General features: G+C 43.1%; 1 protein-coding gene across 1 annotated transcript in view; it reads left to right on the top strand.

The window, feature by feature from the left end:
• ATP6AP2 (ATPase H+ transporting accessory protein 2) overlaps positions 1 to 13,417 on the top strand; it is a 21,544-nt gene extending 8,127 nt beyond the window's left edge. Inside the window, exons 3-9 of the mRNA XM_019529094.1 lie at positions 2,093 to 2,221; positions 4,643 to 4,738; positions 4,938 to 5,075; positions 5,333 to 5,386; positions 8,792 to 8,941; positions 9,792 to 9,908; positions 10,300 to 13,417. Of these exons, the coding sequence (XP_019384639.1) occupies positions 2,093 to 2,221; positions 4,643 to 4,738; positions 4,938 to 5,075; positions 5,333 to 5,386; positions 8,792 to 8,941; positions 9,792 to 9,908; positions 10,300 to 10,494 (879 nt within the window). The 3' untranslated portion in view covers positions 10,495 to 13,417. The remainder of the gene's footprint in view (positions 1 to 2,092; positions 2,222 to 4,642; positions 4,739 to 4,937; positions 5,076 to 5,332; positions 5,387 to 8,791; positions 8,942 to 9,791; positions 9,909 to 10,299) is intronic.
• Positions 13,418 to 19,907: the final 6,490 nt, after the last annotated feature.

The raw sequence follows: 19,907 nt of genomic DNA, 5'->3' as shown, positions 1-19,907 counted from the left end.
TCACTGATGAAGATGTTGAACAGTGCGGGCCTGAGGACCGAGCCCTGCAGAACCCCACTGCCCACGTCCTCCCAGGTTGAGAAGGACCCATCCACTAACCCCCTCTGGGTGCGGCGCTTCAGCCAGTTGGCGACCCATTTGACTGTGTGGGTGTCGACACCACAGTCCCCCAGTTTCTTAATGAGAACGGGGTGAGAGAGTGTCAAAAGCCTTTCGGAAGTCCAGGAAGACTATGTCCACTGCTACCCCTGCATCTAATGATCTGGTAATCTGTTCGTAGAAGGCCACCAGGTTGGGCTGACAGGACCTGTCACTGATGAACCTGTGTTGGTTGCCCCTAAGCGTGCAGTCCCCTGCTGGCCCCTCGTGGATGTGTGCCAGAATAATTTTCTCAAACAGCTTGCCTAGGATCGAGGTAAGACTAACTGGTCTGTAGTTTCCCAGGTCCTCCTTCTTCCTCTTTTTGAAGATGGTAACCACTTTGGCCCTCTTCCAGTCCTCCAGCACCACACCAGAGCACCACGAGTGCACGTAAAGCCGTGCCAGGGGTCCTGCAATGACCTTGGCCAATTCCTTTAGAACTCTAGGGTGGAGATCGTCCAGATCGGCTGACGTGAATATGTCCAGTCCTTCCAGAAGTTCCCTAACTAGTTCCTCACTAACCCTTGGCCCAGGTGTGCCTCCCCCGGGGCCCGAGGGGGGGCCCAGCAGGGGGGTGATTGTTCTGGTCCCTACTTAGGAAGATGGCGGCAAAGAAATTGTTAAACATGTTAGCTTTGTCATCTGGTGTGACCACCAAATTCCCCAACACATCCTGCAGAGGCCCCACATTACCTGGAACCTTCTTTTTACCCCCTATGTATTTAAAGAATGACTTCTTATTGTTCTTAATCTGGGAAGCTATCCCTAATTCCATCTCTGCCTTGGCCTTCCTGACTGCCCCTCTACATCCCCGAGTGACTGCAGTATAGTCATCCCTGGTGATGGCCCCTCCCTTCCATTGGGTGTATGCTTCCCTTTTAGCAAGGAGACATTCCCAGATGCTTTTTGGTGAGCCATGGAGGCTTGTGTGCCCTCCTGCTCCCTTTGATCCGTGTTGGGTTTACCTTCCTTTGGGCTTGGAGGATCGTCTCCTTGGGGAGTGACCATTCTCCCTGGACACCTGGCTCCCTTCCCCTCTGGGACCTCAGTGCTTCCCCAGCTATCCTCCTTAGCTCATTGAAGTTTGCCCTCCTGAAATCTAGGGCTGCTGTCTTACTGCAGGCCTTTGCCACCTTGCGCTGGATGGTGAATTCCAGCAGGCGATGATCACTGTCGCCCAGGTGGTCGAGCACCCGCAGCCCCCTCACCAGGTCATCACCCGTGGCCAGCACTAGGTCCAACAAGGCGTCCCCCCTGGTGGGGCTGTGCACCTCCTGGGTTAGATGGAGGTCCTGCACTCTGTCTAAGAACTTACCTGAGTGGTTAGACCTGGCTGGCTGCTCTTCCCAGCAGATGTCTGGGAAGTTCAGGTCCCCCATGACTACCACATCCTTAGACTACCTCTATGAGCTGACCTAAGAATTCCTGGTCAAGCTCTTCCCCTGGTTGGGAGGTCTGTAGTAGACCCCCACCATTAAGTCTCTTTCCTCTCGACTGCCTTGTACTCTAACCCAAAGCACTTCAGAGTGCCCTTCCTCTGACTCCTGGCTAATTGATGATGATGTGTATTCCTCCTTAATACAGAGTGCTACGCCCCCACCTCTCCTTCCTATCCTGTCTCTCCTGTACAGCCTATAGCCCTCGACATTCACCGCCCAGTCATGCGTTTGAGTCCCACCACGTTTCAGTTATCCCCACTATGTCCAGGCTGGTGTCAGCTAGCAGGAGGGTGAGTTCCTCCTGCTTGTTTCTCATACTACGAGCATTTATCTCTCAGTGCCCTTGTCTCAGAGAATTATACATTTTGACTTTTTTTTTTTCCCCAAGTCTCTAATATGTTCTCATATAAAAATGTTGATAGCATAATGAATTCCTTATATTTGTTTGATAAAGTTTTGTCAGGTGTTTCATTTGGAGAAAAAAAAAATGTATGCATCTGAATTTGTTACAGGACCTCTCCTGGCCTGGGCTTGCAGTGGGGGATCTGTTTCATCGTCCTCGAGCTACAGTTCTGGTGACAGTGAAGGGTGTAGATAAACTGATGCTGCCTAAGAATGGGATTTCTTACCCAGTTGAGAATGTAAGTGTCCATGTGCTGTGGTCTGGATTATTCATACTCCATTACTTTGTTTGGTTTTTTAGTTAATACTCAAAAGTGTGTGCGTGGTGTTTCGTGTTTTTTTTCTTCTTTTTTTTAAAGAGAAATTACAACACATGCTCTTATTAGTAAGGTGTGGTGTTGTACTTCATGTGACTTCAGAAGATTCAAAGCCAGAAGGAACTGTTGGATGACTTATCTTGACATTGTCACAGGCCAACTATCACTCATTTGATACTGCTAGATTTTGCCTTTTCCAGAGGACATGCTTTATCCATCTAGTTTTGGTTTGAAGACTTCAGGAGATGGAAAGGCTGCTACTTCTGGTAGTTTGCTTTGTGTGTTAATAACTCTTGCTATTTAAAAACGTGCTTTATTTCTAAACTGAATTTATTTGGCTTCAGATACTGCTTTTCACTGTGCCTTTTTCAGCTATGTTAAAGGACCTTTTTTCCCCAACACCTGCCATGTGAAGGTATGACAATGGAATCAAATTGTCTTCTAACCTCCTTTTTGATAAGGTTAAACTTCAGGTTAAGGCACCTTGAACCATTGCTTGGGGTTCTTATCTGCACTCTGGAGGTTTCCCAAAACCTTTAGAGTGGTATGATCAGACCTGTTTCAGTTTTGGTCTCACCAGCATGATGCTCCCCACAGGTCAGGAAACTTGGTGGCAGGAGAGCAATGGCCATTAATATGGCCTGCCTCCCCCACCAAATTCCCAAACCTGGCTGGGTTGTAACCCCTTCTTCTGTGGGGCTAGTAGGAATCCTTGCTTTTATTTTTGCATTGGGGCTGACCCCTTCCCTCCCTGCAGGGCTGAGCTGGGGCCTGGCCACGCCCCTTCCCTTTTCTGTAGGGCCAGGTTGGGGCTTGGCCGTGTGTGTGTGTGTCTCTCTCTCTCTCTCTGTGTGTCACTGGGCCATACCCCCCCTTGCAGGGCTGTGTTGAGGCCAACCTTCCCCCTGCCTCCCTCCACACGATTAGAATGGTGCCCACCCAGGCACTAGCTTACGAACACTCACTGGATCTGGCCCACAGACAGACTGGGTACTGCCAGTCCAGTCTGCCAGGCACAAAAGTTGAGTGCCACTGCATTAAACTGTGATGGTCTTCTAGCCAAATCTGTTAGCTTCCTTTACTTACAGAATCACAACTTTTGGGCCATCTAACACACTTTCATGCATTGCCCTTGCAGTTTTTCCTCTGTTCTGGGAATCTTGCCCTTCAAAAGGACATATTAACTGAAAATACTGCTACTAATCTCTAAAAGTCCAGATCTGCAAAATCTTCCTGAAATTTTACTAGTTTATTCTAATGTACCTTTATTTTAAGAGTTCATTCACCCTGGACAATCACAGTTGGGTTTCTTTGGGTACCCTAACTCCAAATTTCTTAGCATCTCTTTGTAGGTTAACTTGTAAGTGTTAAGTTGGTGTTTCACTGAAAACATCTTCTCTACAGTATGTATCATATTTTTTATTCTTTTAGGTCTTATGTATTGAAGAGGATTCTAAATTAATTTGTTAAGCCTTTGGGGAAAAGTCTTTTTAAGATGCCAATATCTGATCCACAATATACATCTAAAAAAAAAAAAAAATCTGTTTGCAGGCTCCTGTGTGTGTGTGTTTTTTGCAGGGGGCAGGGTGGGATGGGAAGCTCTGTTTTTTGTTGTTTGTTAAAGTAACTACAGCAAAAGCTCTATTACCCAGCACCAGAATGGAGGGTGCTGGATAACCAAATATGCTGGTTACCTGAGAGGCGTCTTTGCCTGGTTGGGCCACTGTCTCTCCCATCGCATCCAGTGCACTAGGCTTTTACTCCCTGGTGTCAGTGTGCTGGAGGACAGGGAGCGGGGGTCCAAGCAGGCTGCTTTGCCCTGGGCCATGGCCCAAAGTGGGACTCCTGGTTTTGCCTTTGCCAGGTCAGCTGGCATGCCGGTTAATAGAGCATGCTGGTTAATGAAGTGCCAGATAACAACATGGCTTTTACTTGTATAGTAGACCCCCAGATTGTTCATATCCAGGTTGTTCACACCCTGCTTAACTTGCAGCAGGTTGCCAAATAAAGGATGAACCCTACAGATTGCAGCTCTTCCTTGAAAGGGCACTGTTTCTCTAGTCAGCTGGTTCTCATCAGCAGTTCTACACAGCTGGTTGGAGAAGCCATTTGAAATAAGCCACAATACTCAGGTGGAGCAGCTCAATGGTCCTGTGCAAATGTTTCCCGTGGTTGCATATGGCACCTAGCTTGTTTGTCTTCATCTTTGTGAGGGCTAAGAACCCAAACTGTTGAACTATACAGAAAGTCACAGTATCTGTTCCAAGGAACTCCCATTCTTTGTGGTCAGGACTTTACTCATTTTGGGCCATAATTTCTTACTGGGGCTTTATTATGTTTCAGGCTGTACCTTTCAGTCTCGACAGCGTTGCAAATGCTATTCACACCTTGTTTTCTGAGGAAACTCCTGTAGTTTTACAGCTGGCTCCCAGTGAGGAAGTGAGTATATTAATTCTCTCTTAAAACCTCGGAAATCAAAGTTAAGCTTTTTTTTCAAGTATGTGGCTGAAGCATAACCATTTGATTGTCTGAAACTACATGACCTGGGAAGCAGTGGCACATGTAAGAATTAATTCATAAGGCTGGAAAAAAACTAAGCTGAACTATTCTCACATTTAACAATGGCTGTTTTCTCCAGAGAGTGTACATGGTGGGAAAGGCTAACTCTGTATTTGAGGATCTTTCTGTGACACTGCGACAGCTACGAAACCGCCTATTCCAAGATAACTCCATTCTCAGTTCCCTTCCCCTTAACTCCCTCAGCAGGAACAATGAGGTAAGAGATGGTTAAAGATATCTGTCCTTGCTTATATATTTTCTTTCCCTTTTTTGCCTAGGAAGAGAACTTCCCCAATTCTTAACTTTTTGTTTAGAAAAATCATCATTATTTTCTAGTATTGTTTGATGTTTAGTAACAAGTACTGCATAAATAGACTGCTGATAGTAGTTGCAGTCTGCTGAGTTTGCAAGAAAATAAGGCTGAGTAAATGTCGCTTTCTGTTCATAAAAAATGCTTGTCTCCTCTTCCCCTAGGTTGACCTGCTTTTTCTATCAGAATTACAAGTCCTGCATGATATCTCAAGCTTGGTAAGCAAGACTTTGTAAATGCATCTTGCATGTCTAATGATCACTTGGAAATTCTTTCAAGGTTTCTTTTATTAAAAAACCCCAAAAACAAAAACATAACCATAGAGGTGCGCCAATACATCAGTCAGTAGCTTATAGGCACCAATAACAGGAAGACTGTTGATAACTTTTTTTTTGGCTGATGTGGCCAATTAGTGCCACAGCATGCAGGTGGCCAGGAATGCAACTTGGAGAGCTGCATCTGGCCAAGTAAGTCTGGGGGGGGGGAAGGAATATGGGGGCTGCAGATCGAGGCCCCCGCAGTCAGGGGAGAATGGGGCTGGGGCAGAGGCAGGCACTGCACAGCCAGGTTGGGGTGGGGCACTGGATGGAGCTGTAGTTTGTCCAGGAGGGTGGGCTCTTGTCTCTGCAGGCATCCCCAGAGGAGGCATGGGCAGCTCCTGATGCTGCACAGACCTCTGGGGGGGGGGGGCATGTTACCCCCTGGATCTGTGCATGGGGCAAGGATGGGCTGCTGCTGTGCGCTTGGAGCCAGGGCTGTGCCAGGCTGTTCCCAGCTAGGGTACTGGGCTGGAGCTGAGCTCAGGGCAGGGCAGGGATGGGGCAGGCAGTGGTGGCACTAGGAAGGGGGCTTGGTGAATTTTTGGGGGTGACTAGCCCCCTTGTAGCCTCCCTCTCAGTGCTGCTGCTGCTGCTGCCATCTGCCCCAAACACAGACCAGGCCCAGCCTGTGCTGGGAAGAGCCTAGCGCAACCCTGGCCTGCAGCAGCAGCCTGTCCTTGCCCTGCACACAAATCTGGAGTATGTGTCCGGTTTCCCCCTTCCTCCCCCTCCCCCCCCAATGACTCCCCTGGGTGTGTGCACAGTGGCAGGAGCCCCCCACAACATGCACCTCCTGGATAAGCTGCTGCTCCATCCTGTGCCATGCTCTGTCCAAGCCCCACTTCCTCCCTCATTGCGGGGGCCTCAGATCTGCACTCCAACCTCCACACCCCTTCCTCCCCACTGCTCTCCAAGCTGCTGGGCTGCATATTGGCAATCGGATTGGTATTGGCTAATTATAGCTGGTTAAAAATCTACCGTTGATATTGGCTCAAAATCTTTTATCAGTGCACACCTAATTAACCCTGGTGGTAGTGTATGCTCTGAGATCCAGGAGCAAGCAAACCCTTCCAGTGTGACCTTTTTAAAATATTTTTTTTATTTTATTTATTTTTTATGTAGGAATTGAAAATGCTACCTCAAATATACCCTGCATTTGTTAGACTGAAGTGTTTGCTCAGACCTCTAACTAAAATAAGATGAGAGCACTAGCTCCTTTTTTAGCAGTAGCTCTCACAAAAGGAAAAACTATCTCTTTACAGAGGTAAAAGATTTGAAGGTGGCTTCACCTGCCTTTTGTATTGCCTGAACAGTTCAGTGAAAACAGGACAGAGTACAAAATGGGCCCACAAAAACCTGATTCAGATTTTTATCTGAATAAAATGGTCTCTCTGGCTGACAAGGTTGGCCATTGTTGCTCTGATACTCTTCTACAGATAACAGTTCAAAGCCATATCTGGCTGTGTAGGTTTCTGCAACAGGTATGCTGTTTTTATAAGGGTTCATCTCTCTCTAATCTTTTAAATGTACTCTAGTCTGACAATTTAAAAACTGCTCTCAACAGGCACACTTGCACAGAGCAGGCATGGTTACCTTAAAATGAGGGGGAAGAAATGAGCAAACTTGCCTTATTGCTTTTTTGCTTCTTGTCTCTCATAATAGCCTGGCTATTTGTAGACAGAAGAAATAGTAGGAGGTGAAATACTCTAATAGATGCAAGTCTTCTCCTGTCTGCAGGCCTTTCTGCATGAAGACGCTTGTGAGCTCAGTAGTAAGAAACTCCCATCGTCACTGCTGTTTATGCAATCTGTCCCTCTGCTAACATGCATCTAGTTCCCCTGAAGAGGAGGGTGTCTTAGTATATTACAGGGAGGAATGCATCAGAACTAGTTCTGGCGTTTCACTTCAGACAGGTCAGAATGCTGTAGCGGAGCCCTCTGGCCAAAGATGGACTGTTTTATGAAGGTGTAAAATGTGCCCAACAGAAATAGTAGAGGCAGCTCCATTTTTTTTGCTTTACCACAGATTTTCTATGCAACTTAGTTTAGGTCACCATCACAAATAGCAGAAAGAATGTGTCCAGATGCAAGCAGAAAACAGATGGCATTTTCCTGTTTTGGTGAGACATTGAGGATAAACTGGTTAGGTGATGAGCCACTGAAGTTCTGCATTCTTGAAGGGCCCATCCTGTAACTTATGTACACAGAAAATTGCTTATACAGCTGGGGAGAATTATTTGTATTGCATCAAAGGCTAAGATAATCATAGTATCCAAGCTTTGGGGAATTATGCCTTTTGCTCACATTATGCAAGTTTTATTTTCTATGGTTACCTTTTGAGTCAGGACTTTGATATTGCATACCCTTAGTTGATGGGTAAGCCTTTTGTAGAACTATGTAAATTTGTGATGCATACCCCTTAAAGTGTTTCTGCCACAAGCACAACTAGGCAGCCTACCTTCCGTTATGAAGACAGATTAGCTACCTGGGGATACCGTTTCGTAGATTTGTATGTTGTTAGGGGCTGGAAGGGACCTTGCAAGATCATCCGGTCCAGCCTCCCCCGTACTAGGCGGGAAAAACAGTTGGGGTCAGGTGACTGTCCAGTTTCCTCTTGAAGATATCCAGGCTAAGTGACTGCACCACCTCTGGAGGGAGTTTATTCCACAGTCTAGACACTCAGGAAAAACGTCTTTATGGTCAAATATTAAGCCTGAAATGGTCTTTCAGGAGTTTGTGGCCATTACTCCTGGTTTTTTCCCAAGGGTGCCTTGGTGAACAATTGTTTGCCAAGCCCCTGATGTAGCGGTAAGCTGCTACTAAGTTCCCTCTTAGCCTTCTCTTTTTTTTAGGCTGAAGAGTCCCAAGTCCCTCAGCCATTCCTCATAACACTTGCCTTGCAAGTCTCTGATCATACAGGTGGCTCTGCTGTGGACTCTCTTGAGCTTTTCCACATCCTTGTTGAAGTGCAGTGCCCAGAACTGGATGCAGTACTTCAGTTGTGGTCTCACCAATGCTAAATAAAACAGAAGAATCACTTCCTTTCATCTTCTTGAGATGCATCAGTTGATGCATGCCAGAGTATTGTTTGCCCTGCTGGCTACTGCATCATACTGATGGCTTATATTCATTTTCTGATCCAAGATCACAAGTTGAGGCCAGTTTCCTAGTTTGCATGGAATATCTTTGTCAAAAATAAAGCTGTGACTCATTCAATCTAATTTGGCTCAATATTTAACTACCTCTTTTTCCCTTGGACTTAATTTTTGTTTGCTTTATTCCCTGTCCCCTTCTTTCCCTTAAGCTGTCTAGACACAAGCACCTAGCCAAAGATCACTCTCCAGATCTATATTCTCTTGAACTGGCTGGCCTGGAAGAGATTGGGAAACGGTATGGAGAAGACTCCCAGCAATTCAAGGATGCCTCTCAGATCCTTGTAGATTCTCTGCAAAAGGTAAAAGAAGGGTTGCCATAAATGCAGTACTATAAAGTATGTCTGAAGATCAAAAATCTCATGTGAAACCTGAGGAAACAACGTTATATGAGGACAGCCCAACATCTGCTTTTTATCAGCTGGTTTTATTTTGTCAGGAGTTAACACTTCCCTGTTAACAGCTTAATTTTTCTCTCAGTTGGGTGAATTTTAGTTGCTCAGTCAGTTATCATATCAAACATATTTTTGTCACTCTTCAAGAAATGTATTGGGGTGACTCCTTTTAGCAGGAGAGAGCCATTTATGGTAGTGGGTTCATATTTATTAACAAATATAACAGTCACAATAACTCCAGTTGGCTTAAAAAATAGATACTTCCTGCTTGCATACATTTACTGGCACTTCTCACCAAAAACTGTCTGCAGAAATAAGTGTAATGGTTTTTATTTTGCTCCAGGAATAGCACAGCCAGATAGGTATGTCTCCTTCAACTCGTGCAACTCTAGTATTTCCAGACCACCAGATAACCTGTTCTTTCACTCCTTCCTGAACAGGCTGCTGGTTGTGTTTTTATGTAAAATGTCACTTGTCAACAGATAGTATGCCTTTCACCACGAGACCAGTATTACCAGCCAGAAACATTCAGTAATGAACTAAGTACTGTACAGGTGTCTGGTGGTCTCAAAAGAGATGTTTTAGACCACCTCACAATCGGCATATTTACTGGTCGAATATCAAATCGTTGGACAATTCCATGTTTGTCCCCAAATAGTTCAGTGATTTGAGGTTTTTTAAATCAAAAGGCTGAGGTGCATCAGTTAGCATCTTCCCTGTTGTAATATCTGAAACTAAAATACTGTTGTTTTTCCAGTTTGCAGATGAAATGTATAATCTCTATGGTGGGAATGCAGTAGTAGAGGTGGTGACTGTGAAAACGTTTAATACTCCCTTCGTGAGGAAGACTCGTTCCATTCTTCAGACTGCACCGGTATTGAGTGACCTTAAGTTTTTTGGTTCTGAAGATTTGTTTTTTAGACATGTGAATACAGCAGCATAAATAGTCTTGTATCGTGTGTAAAATGGAAGGTAATGTGAAATGTAAATTTTTAAGTTGTGCTGACTTGAGCAACTCTTCCTAACTTCTGGTAGGCAATTGTGGAGTTGCTGAAAGTAAATGCTAATGCAGTTAAGTGGAATCATGATTTAGTCAGATCACTTACTGTGTTCATATATTTCTCATCTCAAAGTATCTGTCTCTTTCAGATTTGTCAATATCAAATTTCAATGCAGATGGAATGTTTTGCATGAAGGCTAACTAGTAACACTATGACTGCTGGCTTCCCAGTGTCTTGCTTAATTGTGTTTTTCTTTCCCTACAGGCCAGAACAGATAATCCGTATAACCTAGGCTATCCATACAACTACAACTATGCTGTGGTCTTCAACATAATTCTGTGGATCATGATAGGCCTTGCCTTAGCTGTGATTGTAATTTCCTACAATCTCTGGAACATGGATCCTGGCTATGACAGCATTATTTATAGGATGACAAACCAGAAGATAAGAGTGGATTGATCTTCAGTTTATTCCAACCCAGGGAAGAGAAGAGCAAGGCCTCTTCCAAATTGTGTGGAAAATTTAATCTTTTTGGCATGATTAAATGTGGACTTTTTAAAAAAAAAATGCATTTATTTCTTAGTTTCTTGTGTGTTTCTTGAGGCTATTTTGAAACAGGAGTAGTACAGTCAGAGTGGACTTGAAGCAGAACCTACAGCCTGCTATAAAAATCATGACCTAGCTGATGAATACATTCATTCCATTTTGTTGACGAGTATCACCAGTTTTGGAAATGCCCTATATTGCCTGTGACTGTGTGAAGCAAATGCACTGAAATTATGATAGCAACTCTGTGTTTAAACTCTTTACACTGGAGGATTAGAAATCATTGCTAAACTGTTGCGTTGTATATTATGAGCCAGTTGTAAATGTTTTGTTTATGTAAATATTTTGAAATGGCTACTTGCACTGTTTGATGGAAAAGCCTATTGGAGCGCTACGTAAAGCCCTCTATTTCTATGAGAGGTGTTTCTGGTTCAAACAAACAGCTTTTGGCTCTGTGATAAAGTAACTTTCATGAATTTTAACCAAAATAAGGCTTTATCTAGAACTTATGTGCAGCACTCTGCAAAAGTTAAAATAAAAGTAGGAACACTAGTGTGGCTGGTCTATACAGTGAAGAAATAGCAGGAGCCTGGTTGCTTTAATTCTGTGTCCTAGATTGTAGAAGTATTATAATAGGAACTTCTAACTCCTTCTGCTTGTACTAACATTATATAAAATTAATTACTAAAATTTTTTTGGATGGTGAAAGTGGTCTAATAACTGTCACTTGGGAGAAGTATACATGGCTTACCAATCTGCTTCAATAAAGAAATAATATTTGTCCATGTTTATTTAATCTTGAGGGAACTTCAGTAGAGGACAGTAACCATTATTTCAGTTGAGATTAACTTAAGCTAAATGGGGAAAATGACAAAGGTTTATTACTCTGTCTAAAGACTAGCAGACCCTGTTTCTAAGAGATTCTCAGTCTTAAATATTTCACAAATTGGAATCATAGAAAATATAGATGTAAGGGACTTTGAGATGTTTAGTCCCTTGCACTACCTCAGCACAGGGTGAAATATACTTTAATCATTCCTGACACATCTGTCTAACCACTTATTAAAACCCCCTAAAGCTTAATTTTATTTCTATATTGCTTACACCAAATGTAGCTGTGACCTAGATACTGTTTATGCTGAAAGCTCCTACTGACTTACTTGATGTGGCTTAGTGACTAGTTCAGATTTGCCATTCATCTGCTGTCATGATTAAAGGAATTGTTCTGTAGTACGGAAGCTTCATTGGGGGATACTAATTTGTATCATCTCCGCCATGCTTAACTTCTGCCATTGTTAGTGGAGACTTCCATTCCTCTGTTGAAAAAGTATCCAGTCAATAAACCTATTTGTTTTCTGCACAATGGAACTGAATTTTGGGGGGCTTTAAAACCTCTCGCTTACACCTTTAAAGAAGCAAGGCTTTTTGTTTTTATCCTGGGTAACATGCTGCAGATTTGCCTGAGGCTAGGGAATCCAGTTTCGCTAATAAACAGCGTATCAGGAATCAAATATTATCCCACGTAGTCGGTCTGTTTTAATGGCAAGTGCACAGACTTACTTCAAGTTGCTCAGTAACTTTTTGGACTGTAAAATGGTGATATGTGTGTTACTATTATGTTTTGCTGATTGTTCTGAATATGCTTATTTTGGAATCAAATCCTGCATTGTAGCACAAATTGTGCTAGCAGAAAGAATCGGGGGTCCTAGCCACAATGAGTTTGCCATTACAGATAAACTGCACTTTTTAAACTAATTCTATGTAAGGTGGAGATTTGAGAAAATTCTTAAATTTTTAAACATCTTAAAATTTGTTTCATGCAAACCTAAAGGTAGTAACATGTTTCAGGACTTATTTAGAAACTCATTACTTTCAGCTCTTGGATTAGCAGTGAAGTAATTGAGATACAGTGGCTAATATTGTCCTCTACTTTGATTCTGCTTGCCCTAAATGGGACTTTAGAATATAGGTTTTTAAAGAATAAAACCCAATGATGCAATACACTAAGCACAAATTAGTATTTTTAGCTTTCCAGTAAAGGACAGAGTTATTTCAGAAGCTTTGCTTCTTCACTTATCCTTTAAGGGGATGGCTGAGTTCATTTCTAAGTCTTGTTGCACACATTTTTCCAATCCACTGCAAAATGTTTGCCTGAAAGTGCTGTGTTTTACGAAATGTACAGTGCATTTTCCTTTCAGTTAGTGATTAAAGTTATTGAAAGAGGGGGAGAGGGCTGCTACTCATGTACTGGTCAGTACTGTTCCCCTCAAAGTCTCTGCAGTAGTATCTGAGGAAATTAAATTCTGTATGTACTGACCACTTACAAATTTAGTTTAAAGGAGAGCTCTACTTTTTTTTTAATCTATACATAAAAATGAGTAAATTAAACTGTCAGTACAGCATAAGAAAAACAGCTGCTGAAAGCAGCAGCTTTACTTGGAATTGAAAAATCAAAGATCAAAATTCTAATGCTTTTATGAAGTGTTTTGGTAGCTTAAACTAAAAATTAATTTAACAAAAGGTAAGTTAAGATTTAATTTACAACTCTCACTTTTTTTACTGTCCTCTGATTCTCTTGTTCCCAATGTACGTAATCCTTTGGGGGCTTTTCAGTGAAGTACCATTCAAAGGCTAGAACTAGTGGGATGGAATAAGGCACTTCACAGGCAAGAGAGCACTAATGCAGCTTTTTGTAAAACCTTTAATAGGTAGAAAGCATGTATTGAACTCCCATCAGAAAAATTTGCCTTTTAAGCACATCCATCCTAATTGTGATGTGATTATTATACTTTTAGTAGTGTGTTCCTTTCAAATCTAGAATTTATGCTGTAGTCAATTAACATCAGCACCTAACATTTTGCTTATGAACTAGCTTTCCTCTAATTGCTTCCCAACATTTTGTCTTTTTTCTGTAGTGCCTTAGAGCCCCAGAGGCATTAGTTTTGCTTACTTGATAACCTGTCCTTCTACAGGTCTGAGAATAGTCACACTATGCACCACCTGTTTTAAAAGAACATGTTAATTCCCACTTTAATGCAAATGCCACACCTATGAAGTCTTTCACTTTCATCAGTATCTTGTCTACTAGGCTTTGCTTGACAAAGCAATGCCAGTTGTAAGAGAAGTCTTGATTGTAAGCCTCTCCAGTGCTACCAAACTTACCTGCTCCAACTGTTATACACCTATTTTCCTTTTACACTGTTTCCTATATAACCCTTGGTCCAGAAGTTACCTTGTTTTTATTGTATGAATCTAATATATGGTCATGTAAAAGCCAATGTGACTATGGTTAGGGAAGGTGAGGCAAGGATATTAAATAATTACCTGGTGTGGCACTAGTATTATTTTCATGTTAAGGATGCAGTTAATTAGATTAAACATAGTGCCAAGATTATTACTTTGTTGCTGGTCATTCTCTTTTGTTGAAGATTCATGTGACAAGGCAGAAAATTGAGAGGCCCCATATGGAAATTACCAATAAAGTACTTCATTTCACATGCAGTGGAAATTTTCTTTTTTGCAGCACAAAGGAAATAATACTGAGACCAAAAACCCACATTTCAATCTTTTAGGTGAGGTCTTCTAGAAAAAGTCCTCCCAACTGGAGGTCAAAGGGAGTTTTGGACCCAGGCCATGTCTTAAGAGTGAGTGATATTCTGAACAAGGGAGGAAAGTGCCGGGTGAATGTGTTAAAAGCCAGTGGCAACCAGTTTCTTCAGCCAGACACTGAACTTCAGAAGTTCAGCATACAGAAGTGGAAATGTTCTGGTAGCAAGTGGTGGCCTCTTTGGATACAGAAATATCATTGGCTGAACGGTAATATCACAATGTCAAGATCCAATGCATCCCTATCAGGAAATGGTTGTCTCTGGCATTGTTTAAGTCATAAGGAAGGAAGACACTCAGACATCTGAAGGAATATACTGAAAGCTTTGTGATAAGACTTAAGAAGGGAGGAAAGGAAAGCACCTTTTTGGGGTTCACCTGCAGGACACACGTGCTGGACAGTGGGAAGTGATTGCTCTAACATCTCACTGGAGGTGTTCAGAATGAGGTTGAACAGCTATTGGTTGAGAGTGATCTAGGTGTGGCTCAGTCTGTTTTTCCCATCTATCTGGGCGTTGCTGGTTGCTCTCTCCCTCCCCCACTCCCTTTTTCTGCTAAATGCTTCTGGGTGTTTTTAAGGTTTCCCAGTGACATTGGGTGTTGACTACAGCCAAAGCTGGGACCTTAGACTGAGGTGTGTTTAATGCACCTGCTGGGGAAGCAAAGCCCCTGGCTAGAGGGTCTTGTCCCTCTGCTTGAGTTTAGATCAATTGCTGTATTTGGGGTCAGGAAGGAATTTTACCTCATGGTTGGATTGGTATGGACTGTGGGGGGGTTGCCTTCCCCTACAGCGTGTGGGGCGGGGGCACCTCAAATCTCTTGAGTACATATTGGCAATATTCTGTAGAAGCAGGATGCTGACTGCCAGGGTTCCCCTGCTTTACCTACGACAGATTAGGTTGTTGGGTCTATGTTGTGTTGAAGTTGACCATAGTTTTGTGTAGAGTTTAGATTATGATTTGGACAGGGATGGTCCTGTCTCAGGCAGGGAGTTGCACTAGATGACCTCTTGAGATCCCTTTCAACTCTACATCTCCATGATAATTTATGGATCCAGTGAAAAGTCAAGTTTGCTTTCAGTGGAACTGAAGGCAGACAATGGGTACCTCCAGTGTCTTGACATAAAGAGATTTGCATCCACCTCAAAAATGAATATTTTAATCAGAGGAGACTGGGTAACATTTTGTCCTGAGAGGAAATGTTAATTTTTTTAATCCACAAGTTCCCACCCTTGACACTAAAGAATGCATAGTGTAAGGGAAAGGCTTGCACCCCAGTGAAGAATAATGTTGTCTTGTAAAACAAGAAATAGACTGAAAATATAAAATCAGTTGTGACTCATTCTGCAATAAATGGGCTTTATACAGATAACTGTATTTGTAATGGGAGAAACTAACTAAATGTAGTCCTTAGATCCCTCCTATACATTGAACTTGAGCTGAGCAAGAGCCTATAACCTTTAATTCAGCAGCTTACAGGCATTAGATCTAGGAAAGCACTGGCTTGTTGGCATCTCCTACCCTTTTTATGTGGAGCCTAATTCCATTACTTCAAAGCTTCCCTAGGCATCTGCTTTGCAGCCACACACAATCGCTCTGGAGTATTGGCATTTCTCCCTGATAAGACAGTTGTGCTCATTTCTTTGTAAGTGAATGCAGGTCATCTTGCAGTGACAAATTTACATCCATAAAGTGCAGTGTGTTTCGGGAAACACCCATGAGTGTAGTTCCTTATGACAGGAGGGGTAGAGAATCACCACATTTGTCATGCTGAGGAACAGTACTGTGAAGTCTTTAGCCGGTAAAGTTACCTTTAGCTAGACAGACTTCCATGGCATTTAACCTACATCAGGTGAGGCAAATACCGCAGAGACGCTGATGCTGTGAATCTGCAGACCCAGGAAATGCAGATTCCATAGACAGCCCTTGATGATAGTCCAGGGAGCAATCCTCCTCACTACACCCTTTACAAGGAGTATAGGAATATTACTTGGGCATGGAAGGATGAAATCAGGAAGGCCAAAGTGCAACTGGAGTTGCAGCTAGCAAGGAATGTGAAAGGTAACACGAAGGGTTTTTACAAGTATGGCAGCAGCAAGAGGGAAAGTATGGGTCCCTTGCTGATGGGGGGAGGCAACCAACCTAGTGACAGGATTCAGAAAAAGCTGAAGTACTCAATACCTTTTTTACCTCAGGCTTCACAGGCAAGGTCAGCCCCCAGACTACTATACCGGGTAACATGGTTTGGTAAGGAGGGTAGCAGCCAGCAGCAGTGAAAGAACAAGTTAGGAACTATTTAGAAAAGCTGGACATGTACAAGTCCACGGGGCCAGATGGCACTCTCATCTGAGTGCTGGGAGTTTGTCGATGTGATTGCTAGCTGCTGGCCATCGTCTTTGAGAACTCACAGTGACTGGGAGAAGTTCCAGGTGATTGGAAAAGGGCAAACATAGTGCCCATATTTAAGAAAGGGAAAAAGGAGGATCCAGGGAACTACAGATAAGTCAACTTCACCTCAGTCCCTGGAAATATCATGGAGCAAGTCGTCAAGGAATCCATCTCAAAGCACTTGGTGGAGAAGAAAGTGATTAGGAACAGTCAGCATGGATTCACCAAGGGCAAGTCATGCCTGCCCAACCTGACTGCTTTCTGTGATGGGGTGACTGGCTCTGTGGCTGTAGGGAGACCAGTGGATGTGATGTACCTTGATTTTAGCAAGGCTTTTGATACAGTCTCCCTCAACATTCCTGCAGGCAAGGTAAGGAAGTATGGGTGGGATGAATGGACTGTAAGGTGGATAGAAAAACTGGTTAGAGCACTGGGCTCAGGGGGTTATACTGTTAATGGCTCAATGTCTAGCTGGCAGCCGGTATCAAGTGGAGTGTCCCAGGAGTCAGTCTTAGGGCCAGTTATCTTCATCAACAACCTGGAAACTGGCAGAGTGGACCTTCAGCAAGTTTGCAGATGACACCAACCTGGGAGGAGTAGTAGATATTCTGGAGGGTAGGGCTAGGATTCAGAAAGACCTAGACAAATTGGAGGTTTGGGCCAAAAGGAATCTCATGCAGTTCAACAAGGACAAGTGCAAAGTCCTGCACTTAAAATGAAACAATCCCATGCATTAATACAGGCTGGGGACCAACTGGCTGGGCAGCAGCTGTGCAGAAATGGACCTGGGGGTTACAGAGGACAATAAGCTGAATATGAGCCAATGGTGTGCCCTTCTTGCCAAGAAGGCTATCAGCATACTGGGCTGCATCGGTAGGTGTGTTGCCAGTAGGTCCAGGGAAATGATTATTCCCACTCTATTCAGCACTGGTGAGGTCACATGTGGAGTACTGTGTTCAATTTTGCACACCTCCTGCCACTACAGAAAGGATGTGGACCAATTGGAGAGTCCAGTGGAGGGCAATGAAAATGGTTCCTGGGATGAGGCACATGACATGAGAGGCTGAGGGAACTGGGTTTATTTAGTCTAGAGAAGACTGAGGAGATTTAATAGCAGCCTTCAACTACCTGAAAGGGGGTTCAAAAAAGGATGGAGCTAGATTGTTCTCAGTAGTGGAAGATGACAGAACAAGGAGCAAAGGTCTCAAGTTGCAGCAAGGGAAGTTTAGGTTAGATATTAGAAAGAATTCTCTCACTAGGAGGGTAGTAAAACACTGGAACAGGTTACCCAGAGAGGTGGTGGATTCTCCATCCTTGGAGGTTTTTAAGATCTGGCTAGACAAAGGTTTTGCTGGAATGATCTATTTGGGGCAGGTCCTGCTTTGAGCAGGGGGTTGGACTGGATGATCTCCCGAGGTCCCTTCCAAACAATTTTCTATGACTTTTTCCACCCAATGGCTCTGCCTCAAATACACACTGATAAACAAGGCTTTGAAGTTGGAATGAGAAAGATTATCTGTTAAAATAAGCCTGAAATAAGTTATTAAGAAACATTTTCTGGGACAAGTAGGATGACCAGTTAAGCTGCATCTATAGTCAAGCACCAACTGATGACAGCTTTCTGTCCTACCATGTGACAGTAGGGAGCCCCCACTGCCCCCATCTCCCATTTACTTCTTCATTTCAAGGCTCCTGCTCACCTCTCTCCTCTCCCCGTGAAAGTGTGTATGATGGCAGGGGAGGCTGATGCTATTGGAAGCTGCAACATTTAAAAACATTCCAGACTGGAAAACTTCACAGAGGTGGTACGTATGACTCCTGGCTGAAACTATTTATTTTTTAAACATTTCCAAGTGCCTTTCACTTAGAAGCATTTCAGTTGTTACATATGTCTGCATCCTCTGTGTGTTGGGGGCAGGAGGGTGTCACACCTTGCTGAGTCATTTCTTCATTTTCACACTTAGAATCTGCGGCAGGTTATGCTGTCATGAGGGATAGGAAATGTTTCTATTTTATTTTTATTTTTTAATTAGATTGTGGAACATGAACTTGCCATATTGCTCATATACATACAGAGTTGAAGCTCAGTTTTTGATCCCTTTACATTACATTCCGGGTGTGAGAGCGGAAATATTCTCTCCTTTGCTTTTTTTTAATCTAATAACTTCAATAAACTAGATATCAAAAAAGATCAGAATTTTTTGGAACCAGGATTCTGACACATGGGTGACAGGTGCCTCCTGAGACTTGGGAGGGACAGTTTGTGGGCAGCAGCATGGTGAGTGGTGACCACTCGCAGAAGCCAGTAGCAGTGGCGGGGAGAGGGTGGTGAATGGCGGCTGCCCACAGAAGCTGGCGGTGGCCAATCTCAGGGAGGGGGACATGACCCCCTGTGACCACCCTACCAGTCGCCTATGCTCTGACAGGTTCTGGTGTATCAGGATTTGTCTTCTTCTTAAATGTAATTTGCTATCTTAGAGATGGTTTTCCATTCCACTGAAAGTCAAGTGCCTGAAAAATACATGTCTTAGCTGGTGTTTTGGCAAAATGTATTTGGTCAATATTATATGCTTCATAAAAAAGTAAAGGTTATATTTCATTAACGGAGCACTGGCAAATGAAACCTCCAGTGCTGGTTGATTTCTACTTACCTGTTCAATCCTTCCCTTTTTATTACAGTCAGTCCCTCCCTTATAGTGCTTAAGCCAAAGTAGAAAGAACTGACAGAAGAAGGAACTCTATAGCAGTATCTATATAGTCTGTTACAGTATTTAGAAGACCCCTAACCTGAAAACCAACTTTAACTATTATACATACAGGAAAGCAAATCAGTCCAGAATATCATCAAAAGCTTGGTTATGGAAAGCATCAGCAAGAAACTCAAAACCCTTTAAACAGATCAGAGAGCTCTCTCAAATCCAAAGACTCTCGTCTTGTCATCTCTGGTGCACTAAAAAAAAAAAGTGCCAATTATTCTCCAATTCAAATGTTTATGATTTAACAGAACTGTAATTAGGAGCTAGGAGCTCTTCCTATTGAGCTCTATGAACAGGCTTCCAACACCTTAAACCTTTGCTCTAAAGTGAGCACTTGGAATTGCTGTGGTCATGCTTTAAAAGTGTCAGCTGTTTTTAAAGCCAGCTTGAAATCAAGACACATCAGTAAGGGTACATCACTGTCTCCTTGAAATCTCAAGACCCTATTTTATAAAGAGAACACAGGTTCATCAAAACTATATGAAGTCCTGAAATAACCTAGGACCAGGTCACCAAATCCTGACGCAGGGGTAGCAGTGGACATAATCTTCCTGGACTTTCAGAAGGCCTTCGACAC

This window comes from Crocodylus porosus, unplaced genomic scaffold (assembly GCF_001723895.1).
Source record: "Crocodylus porosus isolate Cpor-Errol unplaced genomic scaffold, CroPor_comp1, whole genome shotgun sequence".
Taxonomy (NCBI): Eukaryota; Metazoa; Chordata; order Crocodylia; family Crocodylidae; genus Crocodylus; species Crocodylus porosus.
This window is presented reverse-complemented; position numbering and strand designations above follow the sequence as displayed.